At 48.5% G+C, this 21,715-nt stretch overlaps 1 protein-coding gene across 2 annotated transcripts in view; it reads right to left on the reverse strand.

Annotated features, from left to right (window-relative positions):
- slc22a15 (solute carrier family 22 member 15) overlaps positions 1–21,715 on the reverse strand; it is an 81,794-nt gene that overhangs the window by 14,735 nt on the left and 45,344 nt on the right. For both annotated transcript variants that reach the window (XM_072478808.1, XM_072478807.1), the window contains exons 6-7: positions 16,564–16,776; positions 6,482–6,622 (exon numbers count right to left, since the gene is read on the reverse strand). In XM_072478808.1, coding sequence (XP_072334909.1) covers positions 6,482–6,622; positions 16,564–16,776 — 354 coding nt within the window. The remainder of the gene's footprint in view (positions 1–6,481; positions 6,623–16,563; positions 16,777–21,715) is intronic.

Consider the following 21,715-nt stretch of genomic DNA (forward strand, 5'->3'; position numbering starts at 1 on the left):
ATGTGTGTGTGAAGCTGGAAGATGCTGGTACGGTTTCAAATGAGTGCTTTGCATGTGTTCACTATGGAGAAGGACGATGTAGGAATAGAAATTAGGATGCGAGACTGTGATGTACTTGGGGAAAAAAAACATTGCGAGGGAGAAGGTATTATGTGTGCTTAAAAGTGGATAAATTGTATCCCAAACTGCTGTGGGAGGGAAGGGAAGAGATTGCAGAGGCTCTGACAATTTTCAAATCCTATCTGGTCACAAGCGAGGTGCCAGTGGACTGGAGGATAGCTATATGTGGTACCATTATTCAAGAAGGGTGGTAGGGATAAACCAGGAAATGACAGGCCTGTGAGTCTAGTGGCAGGGAAACTATTGGAAAATATTCTGAGGGACAGAAGTAATCTCCACTTGTAGAGGGAAGGATTAATCAAGGATAGTCAGCACGGGTTTGTCAAGGGAATCATGTCTTACAAATTAGATTGAATTTTCCTAGGTGGTGACTCAGCATGTAGGTGAAGATAATGCAGTTGATGTAGTGATGGACTTCAGGAAAGCTTTTGACAAGGTCTCACGTGGGGGATTGGTCAAGAAGGTAAGCCCATGGGATCCAGAGCAATTTGGCAAATTGGATCCAAAATTGGCTTAGTGGCAGTAGCCAGAGGGTGATTGTCCAAGCTTGCTTTAGTGAATGGAAGCCTGTGTCCAGTAGTGTTCCGTAGGGATCGGTGCTAGGTCCCTTGTTGTTTGTAGTGTATATTAATGGGCTGGATATGAGTAAAGGAGATATGATCGGTAAGTTTGCTTGATGGTGCGATAAATAGGGAGGAAGAAATCCTTAGATTACAGGACATTATAGATGGGCTGGTTAGATGGGCAGAAAAATGGCAAATGGAATTTAACCCTGAAAAGTGTGAGGTAATGCATTTTGGGAGTACAAACAAGCAAGGGAGTATATAATGAATGTTCAGGCCCTCGAAGTACAGAGGACCAGAGGGACCTTAATGTGCATGTGTTAGGATACCAGATCCCAACATTTGTTAGGATACCAGATGAGAACCCCAAACAATTTTTTTAATTTGTAAAACTGTGAGGAAAGGATACTTCACCCCAGGAGTGATGGCTCTAATCCAGTGGATATATTTTATATTAAAACAAACTTTGATTTAAACACAGAATTAACCACATTATCAAATAAACAGCTTTACAATTAAAACAGTTCTTAAACACAAAAACAAACTTGAATTTACTATATATGCCTACTACCAACTCCAATTAAGCAACCCAATACAGTTCAAATGCCACTTATTAATAAAGTTAATAAAACAGGTTTACTTGCTTAACTGTGTAGAGACTTTTGAAGAGAGTTCCTTTCAAGAGTATATCCATTATACTTCTGCTCAACCTAACAGCATTTGGCAACACAGCTGTTCAACTTAAAATCCTATAACATACCACAAAACTACACAGACCTGGCTCCTCCCATTAATTACATTATCTGTATATCATGAATTTTCATGACCTGCTTAGCTAGGACTAAATACCACTCCCGCTTCCCCCCCCCCCCCCCTCCATAAATTACCTACACTCCAGGGAATCGCCAACAACCAAAACACAATTTCATTAGCCCTTGATCTATAACCAAGAGAGTGGTTAAAATCAATAATTACCCCCACTCTTTTATGACTCCTTAATTACAGATTTAACAGAGACACAATCTGGGCACAGCCCAAACCACGAGCTAACTCCATGCTTGCTTCTACACACGTATTTTTCCAATCGAGACTGACCCTAGCCACAGATCTTGCATCTCTTCACTTCACATTGTGGGGGGTACTTTTTCAAGTCCCCCATTAACCCTTGCTATGACATACCTTGATGCTATACTAGGGCGTCATTCTCCGACCCCCCGCCGGGTTGGAGAATCGCCGGGGGCTGCCGTGAATATCGCCCCCGCCGGTTGCCGAAGTCTCCGGATATTCGGCGGGGGTGGGAATCGGGCCGCGGCGGTTGGCGGGCCCCCCCGCTCGATTCTCCGGCTCGGATGGGCCGAAGTCCCGCCGATAAATTGCCTGTCCCGCCGGCGTGGATTAAACCACCTTTTGAACGGCGGGACAAGGCGGCGTGGGCGGGCTCCGGGGTCCTGGGGGGGGTGCGGGGCGATCTGGCCCCGGGGGGTGCCCCCACGGTGGCCTGGCCCACAATCGGGGCCCACCGATCCACGGGCGGGCCTGTGCCGTGGGGGCACTCTTTCCCTTCCGCCTCCGCCACGGTCTCCACCATGGCGAAGGCGGAAGAGACTCCCTCCACTGCGCATGCGTGGGAAACTGTCAGCGGCCGCTGACGCTCCCGCGCATGCGCCGCCCGGGGATGTCATTTCCGCGCCAGCTGGCGGGGCAACAAAGGCCTTTTCCGCCAGCTGGCGGGGCGGAAATTCCTCCGGCGTCGGCCTAGCCCCTCAATGTTGGGGCTCGGCCCCCAAAGATGCGGAGCATTCCGCACCTTTGGGGCGGCGCGATGCCCGTCCGATTGGCGCCGTTTTGGGCGCCAGTCGGCGGACATCGCGCCGTTTCGGGAGAATTTCGCCCCTAGTTCTCAAACTAGGATATGTGAAACCTGGGGCCTGTGGGAGCCTCCCAGGGTGTCCATGGCAAAACAGGCAAATTTGAAAAATGCTGCAGTGCTGCTTATCGAATCAGCTTATCCAATCAGAGGCTGGCTTCAGATTGGACAAGTGTCCGGCACCGACCTGGGAGCGGGTGCCTGGAAACAGGAGGGCTACCTAGCCCAGACCAGGGAGTGTAGGGGTCATCCAGCGCATGCCTTGGAGCAGTGGGTCATCGGTTGCAAGCCTAGGAGCATGTGCCTCAGAGCAATAGAAAACGGGGTGAACATGTGTCTGTGTGAGACGGGGATAGAGTACGTGTATGGGGGGGTTAAAGTGTGGGGGGAGTAGAATGTGTGTGGGGGGAATAGAATGTGTGTGTGGGGGGAGTAGAATGTGTGTGTGGGGGAAGTAGAATGTGTGTGGGGGAGGGGAGTAGAATGTGTGTGTGGGGGGGTAGTGTATGTGTGGGGGATTTAAGTGTCTGGGGGGGATAGTGTGCGAGGGGGTAAGTGTGTGTGAGAGAGGGGGGATGAGTGTGTGTGAGAGAGAAGGGATGAGTGTGCATGAGAGAGGGTGAATGCGAGGGAGGAGTGGGAGAGTGTGTATGGGGTGGTTAAAATGTGTGCAGGGGGATATCAAAATTTACCTAACGTGCAAACTCCACAGAGGCAATCACCCAAGGTCAGAATTGAACCTGTGTACCTGGAGCTGTGAGGCAGCAGTGCTAACCACTTGTTCACATTTGATTTTGGTGTTCGCATCTATTTCATGGCAAAAAAAGGGTCGACAACATTTTGAGATAGGGGTTCACTCGGGGTCCACAGCTCGAAACAATGGGGAACTGTACCATTCAAAGAATGCTCAGAACTGGGCTGCAATTACATCCCCAGGGTCGACTACAAGACGAGGGTCACTGCTTCTGTGTATATCGATCAGGATGTTTATCTACTCCTGGCTTGTCTCGTTACTGGATAGCGTCTCAGCCTCAGTCCCCTTCTTCCTTCAAGCATTTTACCATGCACTGGGAGATCCAAGTGATAGTCAGGTTTGGAACCATTAATCTCCAGGTCAACCTCTTGGGACTCCATTCTCCAAGCTCGAGAGATCTCTAAAGGCAGAAGGGCAGATCTCTGAAGACAGAAGGGCAGGTTAATAGAGTGGTGAAAAAGGACACTTGCTTTTAACAATCGGGGCATAGATTACAAAAGCAGGGAGGTCATGATGGAATTGTATAGAACTTTGTTGAGGCCACAGCTGGAGTATTGTCTGCAATTCTAGTCGCCACATTATCGGAAGGATGTAATTGCACTGGATGGAGTGCAGAGAAGATTCACCAGAATATTGCCTGGGATAGAACATTTAAGGTATAAAGAGAGGCTGGATAGGCTTGGGTTGTTTTCTCTGGAGCAGAGAAGACTATGGGGTGATCTGATTGAGGTGTACAAGATTGTGAGGGGCATGGACATGGTGGATAGGGAGCAGCTGTCCCCTAGTTGAAGGGTCAGTTACGAGCGGGGTGGGAGGTTTGGGGGGATTTAAGGAAAAACATTTTTACCCAGAGAGTGGCGACGGTCTGGAATGCACTGCCTGGTAGAGGCGGGTTACCTCACATCCTTTAAAAAGTTCCTGGATGAGTTCTTGGCATGCCATAACATTCAAGGCTATGGGTCAAGTGCTGGCAAGTGGGATTAGGTGGGCAGGATAGGACTTTCATGCGCCAGTATAGACTCGATGGGCCAAAGGGCCTCTTCTGCACTTTAGTATTCTGTGATTCTATGATTCTGGAGGTGCACAAGACATGCGAGTTAGCTACAACATGCCTGGTCCACCTCACACTTCACCTTCTCCCAAGCTAGCAGCCAATGGTAAAACCAAAGGGGCCGTTCCAAGATGAGAAAGGAGATCAAAACCCAAGTCAAAAGTTTCAGAAACTGAAAAAACAACCCCTTTCACTGTTTCCCCAGGTAGTAACCATGCACCCAGATGCCAACTACTTAATGGGGTACATAGACATATAACAAATACATGGGTAGTAATTTGTTTGTTACTTAATAGCAAAAGCACTATTATTCAAAACTGCTCAGAACAAAGTATAGGTGAAATAGTTCAAGAGCTCCATCATGTGGAAATGAAGATTATTGCTGCTATAAGACAATTCAAAACAGCCATCTGGCAAGTAGCTAAACTGCTGTATGTTTAAGTGTACAGTCAATTTTAAACAGAATCCTCGTCACTGAATTTTACTGAAATATGACCATACAATTCCACAATGGACCAGTACTTCAGATAATAGCACTGGGGGTCAAAGCCTTCAAGCTGCCAATGTTAATGAGACAGATCAAGAAGAACACAATAAACTACATGGACAATAACTTGCATTTATACAACACTCCTTAACACTCCAAGATACTTCAAAGGCACTAGGGTTCAAGCCAGGTGTGATTGTACAGTCACTGAAGAACACTTGGAAATGTGCAAACTTCCCCTGGGCAGTTTTCCTGCACTAGGAACCATTTGAAACTACCAGACCTGCCCCCACTAGAACTGACCACCCACACCCCCACAACGTGAAGTCCAAACCGAAGTACATCTCCCCCCATCCCCCCACCCAACAATTGAAGACCAACCCATCTCTGCCAGATGTCCAACCATGCACCTCACCCGCCCCAAGCCAGACCCATCTCCCCCGAGCCACACAAGGCCCGACCCCCAAGATCCCCACTTACATTTCACACTTACCTTCTCCATTGCTCCTCAAGGACCTTCAGTGCAGTAAAAAAGGGGAGCAATGGCCTCAGTGCATCCAACTGAGCAGCCCTTCAACACTAGGCTCCGGAACGTGCTGCACTGCCCCAATCTCGCCTGTCGGGAGTCGGATGATCGGGCGAGACAGGATAGAAAACAATTTAAGGTTGAAAATTAGGTGAGGAGTGGTTATCAGACTCTAATTGGATCTGAACTTCCTCGGAGTGGCAACGTTCTTGTAGTAATAGTAATTCAGAGATAATTGCTGATAATTCTCCTGCTCTCCCTCGAAATAGTGCAGTGAAATCTTTCACATCCGTTCACGAGGCAAACAGAGGGCCTCAGTTTAACGCCTCACCTGAAGGATGCCATCTCTGGGCCAGGCCAGCAATCCTTCAGTGGTCCATTTATTTCAGAGTCCCTAAATCTCACTGGTTAAAAGATATATTGCTGACTCAATCGCCTGCCAAATATTCAGCGAGGTCCCACATGCCTCGTTATCATCTTGCACTCCCAGACACTTAACCGGTAGAAATGTACTGAGCTGAATTGTGCAGTAACAAGTTTAAGTCACAATCTACACCAAAAGATGCCCTGCTCCAGCTAATTCTGGACAATAATAATGAGTTCTGCTGTAAAGCATGTCCTGGAAAATTCCTGCCCCTCACATGGCTCCTAGTCACCTTTTAAGGTGGTAGGCCTGTGTGCTGTTAATTTGAGCATGAGAGAACAGATACTCAGATAACCAAGATTTGAATGGGCAAGATTTTGTGAAAATTCTCACTCTCCAAGGGAACAGGAAATGACATGACATCACTGTCACATTGCTGAGTTGGAGGAAGGTGGTGGCACGGTTACTCTCCTTTCACCAATGTCTCAAATACTCAAATATCATTTTGTTGTTGTGAACTGCCTTGGTTTTAAAATATGTACCAAGCTTTCAGATCCTGTGTATCAAAATTCAGTCCAGTGTGTGGACAGAGGGAATTCATGCCCTTTCACCCCTCAGAAGATAGTGAAGAGGAGAAATTTGCCAAGGCTGCTTGTAGGGAACTTGTTCCAATGTTAAAAGTTTGTACTTCATTGCCAACATGTACCTAAATAAGTCATTTAAAGATTAGGCGAATAGTTAATGCTTACCAAGATTTATCAATGAAGTAGAGACAGAGGGGAAATGCTGGAACTTCCACAAGGCCGTACAAAGCGATGTTCAGGTAGCGATTGCCTTTCAATTCCCCCGCATTCAATGTCAGGCCATAATACACAAGGCTACAGACATACCTGTTCAAAGAACAATCAGGGGTCAATCATTTAACTTTTTAAATCAACGACCCTAACATTTCTAACCCAGGCTTCATTAAAGCATAAAGGAAATAAATAATGGACAAAACTATCATTCAGCATACAGTCAGATGAGAACAGGCCTCAAACGGAGGCTAAGGTCATCGGTGTACTGACAGGGAATAACTTCTTCAGATCCTGGCTTGGGGAAAGCGAAGTGACTGGGCTAAGAGGAAGAGGCAGCATTCGGAACACGATGGATGAAATAATAGCACAAATAAAAATAAAGAGGTACGATATGACAGCCCTTACAGAGATGGGGTTGAAAGGTGACCAGTGCTGGGAACTGAATATTCAAGGTTATTTGACATTCCAGAAGAATCGAACGAAAATAAAATATGGTAATAAAGGATGAGATCAGTGCAGTAGTGGTGTTGAGTTAAAGATACAATCAGATCAGATCAGACATGATCTTAGATTGAATCCCGGAGCAAAATCAATGCACCAAATGGTATATCTTGCACAGGAGCCACAAGCAGGTGAGGGGGAAGAGAGCGGGCGAGAGGGAAAATGGGTGGAACAAGTGGAAGTGATGTAGAGTGGTTGGTGAACATTGAGGCAAATAGCGAGTGATCTGGGAGGGAAGTAAGTGGGTTGGTCAATGGAATGGGCTTGGTGTGGTGTCACTGGATTATTACTGTCAATCCCTATTAGCCCCTTCAGAAGGTGGTGATGAGCCACCTTCTTGTGACGCTGCAATCTGCGTGCTGTTGGCACACCCAGAGTGCTCTTAGGAAGGGGCTTCCAGGTTCTGAGCAAGCTACCGAAGGTGAGATAGGTCCAAGTCAGGGTGGTGCGTCACTTAGAGGGAAACTTGAGGTGCTGGTGTTCCCACACATCTGCAGCCCTTATCCTTCTTGGTAACAGAGGTCACGGGATTGGAAGATGCTGTCGAAGGAGCCTCGGTGAGTTGCTGTAGTGCATCTTGCAGATGGTACACACTGCTGCCACTGTGATTTTTAATCAGTAAGGGAATCTAGGGTTATTGGGCTAAGCCGAGAAAGTGGAAAGTGGAGTTGAGGATTATCACATCAGATCAGTCATGTTCTCATTGAATGGTGGAGCAGGCTCGATAGGGCCAAATGTTCTACCTCTGCTCTGATGTCTCATGCTCTTATACGTCAGTGATGGGCGAGTGAATGTTTGTGGTGATAGATGAGTTGTTGCCAATCAAGTAGATGGCGTTTTCCTGGATGGTGTCGAGATTCTTGAGTGTTGTGGAGCTGCACTCATCCAGGCAAGGGGAGAGTATTCCATCACACTCCTGATTGTGCCTTGTAGATGATGGGACAGGTTTTGGGGAGTCAGGAAGTACGTTACTCGCCGCAAAGTTCCCAGCCTCTGACGTGCCCTTGTAGCCACAGTATTTATATGGCTAGTCCAGTTCAGTTTCTGGTCACTGATAGCCCCCTGGATGTTGATAAAGGCGGATTCAGCAATAGTAATGTAATAGTAATAGCAAAAGAAAAAAGAACTTTTGCAAAACTTTTACAAAAACAAAACTCTGAAAAGAAAACTTTTAAACTTTTAAAACTTTTTAAAATTCTTTTGCCACTTTTTTTTTCTTCTCTCTTTTTTTCACCCAAAACAAGTTCACCTGAGAGGCAACGCCAGGCCCCCCCAGACCCGTCACGGCGAGCGCACCCTGAACAAAGAGCAAACCACTGCCCGAGGGACCGCTTCAGGTGGGAGGCCAGGCCCCAGCACGAGGGAACGAGAGTAGCGGAGAAGAGAGAGCAAGCACGAGGAGTGCAGGGTAGGATAGGGGAAGAGCGGGCAGAAAACCGCAGAGGCCGGGCAGGGGAGAAGGGAGACAGTAACCCCCGAGAGGGGGGCCATCATACTAGCAGGAAAGCTAGCACTGGAGGCATGCAACAAAGCAGGGCCGCAGCGTGCCTCCAACAGGGGGGAAAGCGCCAGGCTGGGGGTGGAGGGGACCACTCAACAAAGATGGGAGAGCAAACGGGGATGGGAACAGGGGAAAGAGGGACAAAGGAGGGGTATACGGGAGAGTGGAGAAAAGGGTGAGAACGGGGGAGAGGGGGGCGGGGGGGCACATGGAAGGAGGGACAAACAAGGTTAGAAAAGGAATAGGGCTACAAAGTGCCACAACCAAGGGCTCGAAACAAGGAATTGCTTCAAACACCCACCCAGTACGGTCTCTGGGCGAAGGGAGACCCCAGAGTGCAGGGGACTACCCACATAGCGGACGCACAGTGGGCGGCCATATCGAGTACCCCCAGGACAAAGGGAAACCCCGGAGCGCAAGGACCCGACTGCATGGAGAGAGCAGTGACAGCGGCCATCCTGGACGGCCCCCTAACAAAGGGAAACCCCGGAGGGCAGGGGCGTGTCCACTTGGTAAATATGGTTAATCCCACAGGAGCGAGGGGGCAGAAGCCCCCCACCAAGATAGTCACCTGGAACGTAAGGGGACTCAACGGCCCAGTGAAGAGCTCCAGAGTCCTCACCCACCTAAGAAATATGAGGGCCGACATAGTCTTCCTCCAAGAGACAGACCTGAGAGAGCAGGACCGACTGCAGGTAAGAAAGGGCTGGGTGGGACAAACCTACCATTCCTGCTATGGAACAAGGGCCAGGGGGTGGGGATATTGATCGGCACGAGGACGATGTTTAGGGCGACAAGGACGGTTACGGACCCAGGGGGACGGTACGTCATGGTCAGCGGGGCCCTGGATGGGGCACCGGTAGTACTAACTAACGTGTACGCAACCAACTGGGACGACACGAGCTTCATCAAGAAGACTGCGGCAGAAATCCCTGACATAGCGACGCATCGACTAATCATGGAGGGGGGGACTTCAACTGTGTACAGGACCCAAAGACAGACAGATCAAACCCCAAAACGGGGAAAACCTCAAGCATGGCACTTTATGGAGTAGATGGGAGCGGTGGACCCCTGGAGGTTCGCCCACCCGGGGGAGAAGGAATTCTCCTTCTTTTCCCCAGTACACAACGTATACACCAGAATTGACTTCTTTGTGTTGGGGAAAACGGTGCTTCCGGGGATAGACAAAGTGGAATACTCCACAATTGTGATATCAGACCACGCTCCACACTACATGGACGTGAGGCTGGAGACGGGCGGGGCCCAACGGCCCACATGGAGGTTGGACGTCGCCCTACTAGCTGACAAGGCCTTCAACGAAAGGATATCACGGGCCATAGCAGAGTACACAGAGAACAGCCAGAATGGGGAGGTCTCACCCTCCACCTTCTGGGAAGCGCTAACGGCGCTATGGAACAAGGGCCAGAGGGGTGGGGATATTGATCGGCACGAGGACGATGTTTAGGGCGACAAGGACGGTTACGGACCCAGGGGGACGGTACGTCATGGTCAGCGGGGCCCTGGATGGGGCACCGGTAGTGCTAGTTAACGTGTACGCAACCAACTGGGACGACACGAGCTTCATCAAGAAGACTGTGGCAGAAATCCCTGACATAGCGACGCATCGACTAATCATGGAGGGGGGGGGACTTCAACTGTGTACAGGACCCAGAGGGGACTAAGAGGGGAAATCATCGCTTTCAAAGCGCGAAGAGATAGGGAGGAAAGGGCGGCTGGGTAGCAGCTGGTCAACCCCATACTGGAGGTAGACCGTAGACACTCCGAGGCCCTGACCGTAGAGCTCCTGGCAGAGAGGAAAGAGCTACAAAGGAACTTTGACCTGCTCTCCACCAGGAAAGCAGTGCACTAACTCCATCAGGCACGTGGACCCTATACGAACACGGAGACAAAGCCAGCCGCCTGTTGGCACACCAGCTGGGAAAGCAGGCAGCCACCAGAGAAATTGCACAAATCAGGAATACCCGAGGCACGTTAGAAACAGAACCAGAAAAGATCAACAAAACCTTCAAGGCCTTCTACCAAGGGCTGTACACCTCAGAGGCCCCATTGGGGGGAGTCCGGGCTGAAACAGTTCCTTGATGGACTGGACATTCCAGTCGTGGGGGAGGGCATAAAACGGGGCTTGGAAGCACTGGGAGAGATCATGGTCAGCATTAGCTCCATGCAGGCGGGGAAGGCGCTGTGACCCGACGGGTTCCCGCTGGACTTATACAAAAAATTTGCGAAAGCACTGGCCCCGCACCTGTGGGAGATGTTCACAGACTCGCTAGCTAGGGGCACACTGCCACCCACGCCAGCAGAGGCCTCAATCTCGCTGATACCTAAGAAAGACAAAGACCCAACGGAATTTGGGTCATACAGACCCATCTCACTGCTGAATTCAGATGCCAAAATACTGGCCAAAATCCTAGCCAAAAGGCTAGAAGACTGTGTACCTGAGGTGGTCGCAGAGGACCAGACAGGCCTTGTCAAAGGTAGACAGCGTACCTCGAACATCAGGCGCCCGCTGAATGTGATAATGACCCCCTCCGGGGAGAGAACACCAGAGGTGATCGTCTCCCTAGGTGCAGAAAAGGCCTTCAACAGAATCGAATGGAAATACCTCATAGGGATACTGGAGCGGTTCGGGCTTGGAACAAGGTTCACCTCCTGGGTAAAGCTTCTATACAACGCTCCCATGGCGAGCGTACAGACCAACAATACCAACTCCCGATACTTCCAGCTGCACAGGGGCACCAGACAAGGATGCCCACTGTCCCCGCTGCTGTTCGCTCTAGCGATCGAACCACTAGCAATCGCGCTCAGAGCAGCAAAAAGCTGGAGGGAGTTCCGAAGGGGAGGCAGAGAGCACAGAGTCTCACTCTATGCAGATGATCTGCTCCTCTACATTTCGGATCCACAGAGTAGCATGGACGGAATCATCGCACCCCTGAAAGAGTTTGGCGCCTTCTTGGGCTACAAACTCAACATGAGCAAAAGCGAGATCTTCCCAGTACACCCACAAGTAGGGGGGGGCAGCACTAACGGGACAAGCCCGACACAAATTCCGCTACCTGGGGATCCAAATAGCCCATGACTGGAAAGGGATCCACAAATGGAGCCTCACCAGTCTGATGGAGGAAGTAGAAAAGGACCTGCAAAGATGGAACACACGCCCACTCTCCCTCACGGGGAGAGTCCAGACGATCAAAATGAACGTACTGCCCAGGCACCTCTTCCTACTTAGATCCATCCCGATCTACATCCCCAAGGCCTTTTTCAAAGTGCTGGTCAAACTAATCATGGCGTTCGTATGGGGGGGGGGGGGAATGCTAGGATCCCAAAGAAGGTCCTACAAAAAACAAAATTCAGGGTGAGGCTAGCCCTCCCAAATCTACAATTCTACCACTGGGCGGCGACGGCCGAGAGAATAAGGGGATGGATCGAGGAGCCAGAAGCCGAGTGGGTGTGCGCGGAAGAGGCCTCCTGCATCCGGGCGGCACTCCCATCCCCACCCAAAAAGCATTCCAGCAGCCCGGTGGGGATAGCCACTCTCCAATCCTGGAACCAACTACCGCAGCAATTTGGCCTGACCAAAATGCCGGACAAAACTCCCATCTGCTATAACCATAGGTTCACACCAGCGCTGACTGACGTCACCTTCAAAAGGTGGGGGCAGGACGGAGGGACACTGACAGTCAGGGACCTATACACGGACGGCAGGATCGCAACACTGGACGAACTGACAGAGAAATTCCAGCTAGCCAGGGGGAACGAGCTAAGGTATCTACAGCTCAAAAACCTCCTCCGAAAGGAGATAAGGACGTACCCACAACCGCCACGACAGACACTACTGGAACAACTAGTGGACGCAAGCATACTAGACAAAGGAAACTGTAGTGGCATGTATGACCGACTGATAGAAAGGGCCGACACCTTACTGGACGCAACAAGAAAGAAATGGGAGGAGGACCTGTGGATTGAGATAGGGTGGGGACTCTGGAGCGAAGTACTGCATAGGGTCAACTCCACCTCCACGTGGGCAAGGCTCAGCCTGGCGCAATTGAAAGTGGTACATAGAGCACACTTATCAAGAACCCGTATGAGTAGGTTTTTCCCGGAGGTGGAGGATAGATGTGAACGGTGCCAAGGAGGCCCGGCCAACCACGCCCACATGTTCTGGTCTTGCCCCAGACTTGCAGGGTACTGGACAGCCTTCTTCGAGGCAATGTCCAAAGTGGTGGGGATGAGGGTGGAGCCATGCCCGAAAGTGGCGGTCTTCGTGGTTTCGGACCAGCCAGATCTATTCCTGGGGAGGAGGGCGGACGCCCTTGCCTTTGCCTCCCTGATTGCCCGTCGTAGAATCCTGTTCGGCTGGCAGTCAGCAGCACCACCCAAAGCTGCAGACTGGCTGTCTGACCTCTCGGAATCTCTCCAAATGGAGAAAATCAAATTCACCATCCGAGGGTCAGACGACGGCTTCCACAGAACGTGGGAGCCATTCACGCAATTGTTCCAGGACCTGTTTGTGGCCAACGAACAAGAGGAAGAATAGCCAGGTAGTCAAGAATCAGGGGGGGATGGACCGGGAGGGGGTGGGGGAAGAGGCAGGGAAATGAGAGCCGGAAGGAAGGCATGGGATACAATAACGAACAGGGCATCTCCAGGAGTAGGGAACAAGCAGAATGAAGACGAAAGACGGGAGGAACGGCAGAAGTGGCGGTGAGCGCGAGACGGCAGCGAGATCCGTCCAGGAGAAGCGACAACGCCAAACCCATTCGAGTATTGCCCACTGTAATTGTCTCTCCGGCACCCAAATGTATATTTACCTCCCTGGTCTCGACCACCTCCCCGGTCTCGACCACCCCCCCCCCCCCCCCCCCCCCCCCCCCCCCCCACCACGCAAACAGTCGCCTACTTATGTGTAGTAAATAATTTTGCCAGTTGTACAGAGTTGCTGCTGTTGAGCTGGTGCACAATGCCCTACCAGTTATCCTATTTTTATTTTTTTTTAACTATTTACTATTTTCTTCTCTTTGGTATGTTTGGGTGTGCCCCTCTCTTCTATATATGGGTGTATGTATATATATATAAAATATATATATATGTTTCTTATCCTGTGTACATAACGGTAAATATACTTTGTTCAAAAACCCAATAAAAAACATTTATATTTTAAAAAAGGAGGAGCAACCCTAGTGTAACGCAAACTGAGTAGCACCTCTTCCATCACTGGACTGATGGTTGAAAGTAGACTGATGGACAGCTAATTGCCGGATGTGACATGTCCTGCTTTTTCTGTACAGGACAAACCTGGGCAATTTTCCACATTGCGGGGTAGATGCCAGTGTTGTAGATGTACTGGAACAGCTTAGCTATTAGCCACTGCACCAGAGAAGACCAATGAGGCCGTTGCGATTTTCTATTGAGAGCTGAACACCTCCGAGCCCCCATCAAGGATTAAATGGTTCCTCGATGGGCTAAACATACTAGTCCTGGGGGAGGAAAGGAAGCAAGATGTGGAAGCACCATTAGAATTGGGAGAAGTCACGGACGGCATTAACTCCATGCAGTCGGGGAAGGCGTCGGGTCCAGACTGCTATAAACATCCGCAGGAGATGTTCAATGACTTGCTGTCGACAGGGAGAGCCCACGTTGGCACAGGCCCTTAAATCACTGATGCCAAAAAATGACAAAGACCCAACTGAGTGCAGTCCACCTCCATCTCCACATGTGCAGGGCTGAGCCTAATGCAGCTAAAGGTGTTGCACAGGGTGCACCTAATCAGAACTCGAATAAACAGGTTCTTCCCGGAGGTAGAGGACAAATGCGAATGGTGCCAGGGAGGCCCAGACAACCACACTCTCATGCTCTGGTCCTCATAGAATTTACAGTGCAGAAGGAGGCCATTCGGCCCATCGAGTCTGCACCGGCTCTTGGAAAGAGTACCCTACTCAACTCCCGTCAACACCGCCACCCTATCCCCATAACCCAGTAACCCCACCCAACACTAAGGGCAATTTTGGACACGAAGGGCAATTTATCATGGCCAATCCACCTAACCTGCACATCTTTGGACTGTGGGAGGAAACCGGAGCACCCAGAGGAAACCCACGCACACACGGGGAGGACGTGCAGACTCCGCACAGACAGTGGCCCAAGCTGGAATCGAACCTGGGACCCTGGAGCTGTGAAGCAATTGTGCTATCCACAAGGCTACCGTGCTGCCCCAGAGGTCCTGTCACAGACCTTAATTTAGGTCCTGTCACAGACTTTAATTTAATTTAGAGTACCCACTTCTTTTTTTTCCAATTACGGGGAATTTTAGCGTGGCCAATCCACCTCCTGCACATCTTTGGGTTGTGTGTGGTGAGATCCACGCAGACACGGGAGAATGTGCAAACTTCACATAGATAGTGACCCGGGTCCTCGGCAATGTGATGCTAACCACTGAACCACCATGCCACCCTGTCCTGTCACAGACTTCCAGGCTATGTACAAGGTCGTGAGGTGAGGGTGGAGCCGTGCCTGCTGGTGGCAGTCTTTGGGGATTCATAGCAGCCAGAGCTCTTCATAGGGATGGGGCAGATGCCCTAGCCTACGCCTCCCTAATCGTCCGCCGATGATTCCTGCTCGGCTGGCGATCGGCAGCACCACCCAAGGCCGCAGTGTGGCTGTCTCATTTGGCAGTGTTTCTCAAATTGGAGAAAACAAAATATAACATTCGGGAATCAGAGAAAAGTTTCCACAAGACATGGTGGCAGCCGGTCAGGGACTGGCAAACAAGGGGCCCCATATCTGCACATAGGTTCTGTATTGGGGAGACATAACTAACTGTCTGCCCCACATGATTTCTTTCCTGGTTACTTTTTCTTTGTAGCACATACTAAATTTGCAGACCCGTGTCTTTTTTTCTTTTTGTTTTGTTTGGTTGTAGATCAATATTAATGCTACTGTGTATTATGCATGTTATTGTAAATAATGACAAAATCAATAAAAATATATTTTTAAAAGGCAAAGAACCATGACTGAGTGACAGAGTGGGGAAGCACCCGATGATTGGAGTTTAGGAGGTTGAGGGGAGATCTAATAGAAACTTACAAGATAATGAATGGCTTAGATAGGGTGGATGTAGGGAAGTTGTTTCCATTAGCAGGGGAGACTAGGACCCGGGGGCACAGCCTTAGAATAAAAGGGAGTCACTTTAGAACAGAGATGAGGAGAAATGTCTTCAGCCAGAGAGTGGTGGGTCTGTGGAATTCATTGCCACATAGGGCGGTGGAGGGCGGGACGTTGAGTGTCTTTAGACAGAAGTTGATAAATTCTTGATTTCTCGAGGAATTAAGGGCTATGGAGAGAGAGCGGGTAAATGGAGTTGAAATCAGCCATGATTGAATGGTGGAGTGGACTCGATGGGCCGAATGGCCTTACTTCCGCTCCTATGTCTTACGGTCTTATGAAGAAAAGAGGTGGGAAGTAAGCCATGGGTGTATTCTCTTCAAAGTCTCTCCTAAACAGTTTGCAGTAGCTCCTTACCCCACCATCGCAACCCATCTGAAAGAAAAGCACCAAAGACAAAGAGGCAGAAGTGGGGAAGGAAAGAAAGAGAATGTAGTCAATGAAATCATAAACAGGTAAACTGCAATTCCTTTGGTACCAGAAAGGAATAAATGCAATATGTCATCCATTGGTTGCAATAAGTTTCATATTATGTAGTTCAATCTGCTCACAGGTGCTTTACACAGTAAATTTCAAAACTGGCATGGGAAGAATTAATTAACTTGTCACTTATCAATATGCAAATGAGTCCTCACTGCATTCATATGAAGTTTATTTAGATTTAATGCAGTCTTAATTTTCTCCTGCAAAGCTATAAAAATTGAGGCAGAGAAGTTGAGCCTGATAAATGACCCTTGAGAAGAGTAGATTCCGATATCTGTACAGTGGAAAGGTTTAAGACATTCTTCAGATCCACTTGACTGCACAGCGAATCTGCAAATCTCTGCACAAAGTCCTTTTAATCATCACTTACCACACATACATCAAGATGGCAGTTCTCCAGCGCAATGTAGGATATCTCACCAGGTCCATCACTCCATGTCCAACTCTCATTGTCCCAGCACAAGGTTTCAGTTGCACAAAGATCTTCTCATTCCCGTTCCTTTGTGCGATGTATTGCAGCCCCTCCTCTGCTTCCTGAGTCCTCCCCTGAGAATATAACCACCTTGGCGATTCTGGAATTGTACTGCATTAGAAAAGAGAGAGAGAGTGAGTAAGTAAGTGTGTGTGTGTGAAAGAGAGAGAGAGAAAGACCGAGTTGATTGTAACGAACTGTGGTCCAATGATTCATTTCATTGTTCAATAAATCAATAACAACTCACATTAATATAGAACATTTAATTCAGTAAAATATCCCAAGGTGCTTCATTATCAGACATAATCTGACACCATGGCTTGATTGGAAATATTTGGGCAGGCAGCTAAAAGTCGCTGCAAGAAGGGAGTTTCACGCAGCATCTGAAAGAGAGGTGGCGAGGTAGAGAGGTTTAGCGAAGGAATTTCAAAACTTGAAGTCTTGGCGGCTGCATGGCCACCAATAGCGGAGCAATGAAAACCAGCGGTGCACAAGAGGTCAAAATTGGAGGAATCATTTTGCAGAATTCATCAACTCAAATTATCCATACAATCCCTGCAGTGCAGGAGGCCGTTCAGCCCATTGAGTCAGCACCAACCTTCAGAAAGAGCACCCCACCCAGCCCATTCCCCAGCCCTATTTCCCATTACCCCACGCATTGATCATGGCCAATCCACCTAACCTGTATATCTTTGGACTGTGGGAGGAAATTGGGAGCACCCAGAGGAAACCATCACAAACACGGGGAGAACGTGCAAACTCCACACAGACACCCAAGGCCAGAATCGAACCCGGGACACTGACGCTCTGAGGTAGCAACGATAACCACTGTGCCAGCCTAATGCTAGAGTTGCAATAAAGTCACCTTCTGTGGTAGTGTGCCCTGGGCAACCAACAACATATTTATTACTGCTTGCAGGACTTGCCGAACATAAACTGGCTGTTGTATTTGAATACATAACAGGCACTGCATTTCAAAAGTAATCCCTTGTTGTTAAAGGCTTTGGGAAGTCCCAACAATACATTAAAGTATTTGATGGATGCAAATACTGTTTTTTTAAAGACAATGTAATGAAGAATTTTGTCTCGGTTTACTATATCGACTACTTTAAAAGATTAAGGGGTGATCTAGCTCAGATGTTTCAGATGATTGAAGAATTTGATAGGGTAGATAGAAACACAGAACATTTACATCACAGGAGGCAGCTATTTACTCCATCCTATCCACTACTATTCCTCAGAGCAGTGCATAATTTTGCACCCCCCTCAGCCTTCTCAGTTCAGCGGCACAGTAGCAGAGTGGTTAGCACTGTTGCTTCACAGCACCAGTGTCCCAGGTTCGATTCCCAGCTTGGATCACTGTCTGTGAGGAGTCTGCATGATCTCCCTGTGTCTGCGTGGGTGTCCTCCGGGTGCTCCGGTTTCATCCCACAAGTCCCGAAAGAAGTGCTGTTAGGTGAATTGAACATTCTGAATTCTCCCTGTGTACCTGAACAGGCGCTGGAATGTGGCGACTAGGGTCTTTTCACAGTAACTTCATTGCAGTGTTACTGAAAGCCTACTTGTGACAATAAAGATTATTATTAAGAAAACAAATCCAACCGAGCCAATCTTTCTTCAAAGCCTAAATTCACCATTCCTAGCAATATTAATGTAAAACCTCCTCAGTACTCTCTCTAATGTGATTACATCCTTCCTGAAATACAGCAACCAGAACAGTACTACATTAATCTAGCTATGGTATATCTCGGGTTCAAGGCAGCTGCATCATAACCCCCCTTCTCTTATGTCTCAGCTCATAAAGGAATGTATGCCTTCCTAACCACCTGAGCCAACTGTGTTGCTACCTTCAGAGATTGCGGATGTACTCACCGAGGTCCTCTGTTCCTCCAAGACTTCACAGAATTCTACTATTTATTGTGTATTCCCTTGCCTCGTTTGCCTTCCCAAAATGCATTACCTCACACATCTCCAGATTTCCACCTTGCTGCACGGCTGACCAGTCCATTGATATCTTCCTGCAGCTTCTTTCCTCACTATCAATCATATGACCAATTTCCAGAACAACTGCAAATCTCTTAAGCATACCACCTACATTTAAGTCTAAACCGTCAGACAAGAACTGAAGTGCATAAGTTGAGAACATAGGCTGTCAGGGAAGGACACAATTGAAATGTGGAACTTGTTCAAGGAACAGATACTACGTGTCCTTGATATGTATGTCCCTGTCAGGCAGGGAAGAGATGGTCGAGTGAGGGAACCATGGTTGACAAGAGAGGTTAAATGTCTTGTTAAGACGAAAAAGGATACTTATGTAAGGCTGAGGAAACAAGGTTCAGACAGGGCGTTGGAGGGATACAAGATAGCCAGGAGGGAATTGAAGAAAGGGATTAGGAGAGCTAAGAGAGGGCATGAAAAATCTTTGGCGGGTAGGATCAAGGAAAACCCCAAAGCCTTTTACACATATGTGAGAAATATGAGAATGACTAGAGCGAGGGTAGGACCGATCAAGGACAGTAGCGGGAGATTGTGTATTGAGTCTGAAGAGATAGGAGAGGTCTTGAACGAGTACTTTCCTTCAGTATTTATGAATGAGAGGGGCCATATTGTTGGAGAGGACAGTGTGAAACAAACTGGTAAGCTCGAGGAGATACTTGTTAGGAAGGAATTGGGCATTTTGAAAAACTTGAGGATAGACAAGTCCCCCAGGCCTGACGGGATATATCCAAGGATTCTATGGGAAGCAAGAGATGAAATTGCAGAGCCGTTGGCAATGATCTTTTCATCCTCACTGTCAACAGGGGTGGTACCAGCGGATTGGAGAGTGGCAAATGTCGTGCCCCTGTTCAGAAAAGGGAATAGGGATAACCCTGGGAATTATAGGCCAGTTAGTCTTACTTCGGTGGTAGGCAAAGTAATGGAAAGGGTACTGAGGGATAGGATTTCTGAGCATCTGGAAAGACACTGCTTGATTAGGGATAGTCAACACGGATTTGTGAGGGGTAGGTCTTGCCTCACAAGTCTTATTGAATTCTTTGAGGAGGTGACCAAGCACGCGGATGAAGATAAAGCAGTGGATCATGGAATCATAGGATTTACAGTGCAGAAGGAGGCCATTCAGCCCATCGGGTCTGCACCGGCTCTTGGAAAGAGCACCCTACCCAAGCCCACACCTCCACCCTATCCCCATAACCCAGTAACCCCACCCAACACTAAGGGCAATTTTGGAGACTAAGGACAATGTATCACGGTCAATCCACCTAACCTGCACATTTTTGGACTGTGGGAGGAAACCGGAGCACCCGGAGGAAACCCACGCACACACGGGGAGAACGTGCAGACTCCGCACAGATAGTGACCCAAGCCGGGAATGAAACCTGTGATCCTGGAGCTGTGAAGCAATTGCGCTGACCACTATGCTACCGTGCTGCCCAATATTTGGGAAGTTGAAGTCACCCATGACTACTGGATGTAGTGTACATGGATTTTAGTAAGGCATTTGATAAGGTTCCCCATGGTAGGCTTATGCAGAAAGTAAGAAGGCATGGGATAGTAGGGAATTTGGCCAGTTGGATAACAAACTGGCTAACCGATAGAAGTCAGAACGTGGTAGTGGATGGCAAATATTCAGCCTGGAGCCCAGTTACCAGTGGCGTACCGCAGGGATCAGTTCTGGGTCCTCTGCTGTTTGTGACTTTCATTAATGACTTGGATGAGGGAGTTGAAGGGTGGGTCAGTAAATTTGCAGACGATACGAAGATTGGTGGAGTTGTGGATAGTGAGGAGGGCTGTTGTCGGCTGCAAAGAGACATAGATAGGATGCAGAGCTGGACTGAGAAGTGGCAGATGGAGTTTAACCCTGAAAAGTGTGAGGTTGTCCATTTTGGAAGGACAAATATGAATGCGGAATACAGGGTTAACGGTAGAGTTCTTGGCAATGTGGAGGAGCAGAGAGATCTTGAGGTCTATGTTCATAGATCTTTGAAAGTTGACACTCAAGTGGATAGAGCTGTGCAGGCCTATGGTGTGCTAGTGTTCATTAGCAGAGGGATTGAACTTAAGAGCCGTGAGATGATGATGCAGCTGTACAAAACCTTGGGACGGCCACATTTGGAGTAGTGTGTGCAGTTCTGGTCACCTCATTTCAGGAAGGATGTGGAAGCTTTGGAAAAGGTGCAAAGGAGATTTACCAGGATGTTGCCTGGAATGGAGAGTAGGTCTTACGAGGAAAGGTTGAGGGTGCTAGGCCTTTTCTCATTAGAACGGAGAAGGATGAGGGGCGACTTGATAGAGGTTTATAAGATGATATGGGGAATAGATAGAGTAGACAGTCAGAGACTTTTTCCTCAGGTGGAACAAACCATTACAAGGGGACATAAATTTAAGGTGAATGGTGGAAGATATAGGGGGGATGTCAGAGGTAGGTTCTTTACGCAGAGAGTAGTGGGGGCATGGAATGCACTGCCTGTGGAAGTAGTTGAGTCGGAACATTAGGGACCTTCAAGCGGCTATTGGATAGGTACATGGATTACGGTAGAATACGGAGGTGTAGATTGATTTGTTCTTAATCTAAGACAAAAGTTCGGCACAACATCGTGGGCCGAAGGGCCTGTTATGTGCTGTATTTTCTATGTTCCTCAGAAAATTCAATCAAGATGGTCAGATATGATCTTACCTTAACAATTCCATGCTGCCGTTTTTGATTAATCCATGTCTTTGTAAATGACGATTTATACTGTCTGTCAGAACCTTTTCCAATAATTTTCCCACCACCGATGTTAGGCTGACTGACCTACAATTACTCGACTATCCCTTCTTCCCATTTTAAACCGCGGCACAATGTTGGCAGTCATCTAGCGCCATGTCTGTAGCCAGAAAGGATTGGAAAATTATAGTCAGAGCCTCCGCTATTTCTTCTCTTTGCAGATTGAGCTACATTTAATTTGAACCTGATTATTCATACACTTCCCAGGATGCTAATCCCATCCAATTTTCACCTTTCTTCTCAAACTTCAATGTCTACTTCTTCCCCTGCTTTTGTGAAACATCA

The sequence above is a fragment of the Scyliorhinus torazame genome, chromosome 16 (genome assembly GCF_047496885.1).
Source record: "Scyliorhinus torazame isolate Kashiwa2021f chromosome 16, sScyTor2.1, whole genome shotgun sequence".
In the NCBI taxonomy this organism is placed as follows: Eukaryota; Metazoa; Chordata; class Chondrichthyes; order Carcharhiniformes; family Scyliorhinidae; genus Scyliorhinus; species Scyliorhinus torazame.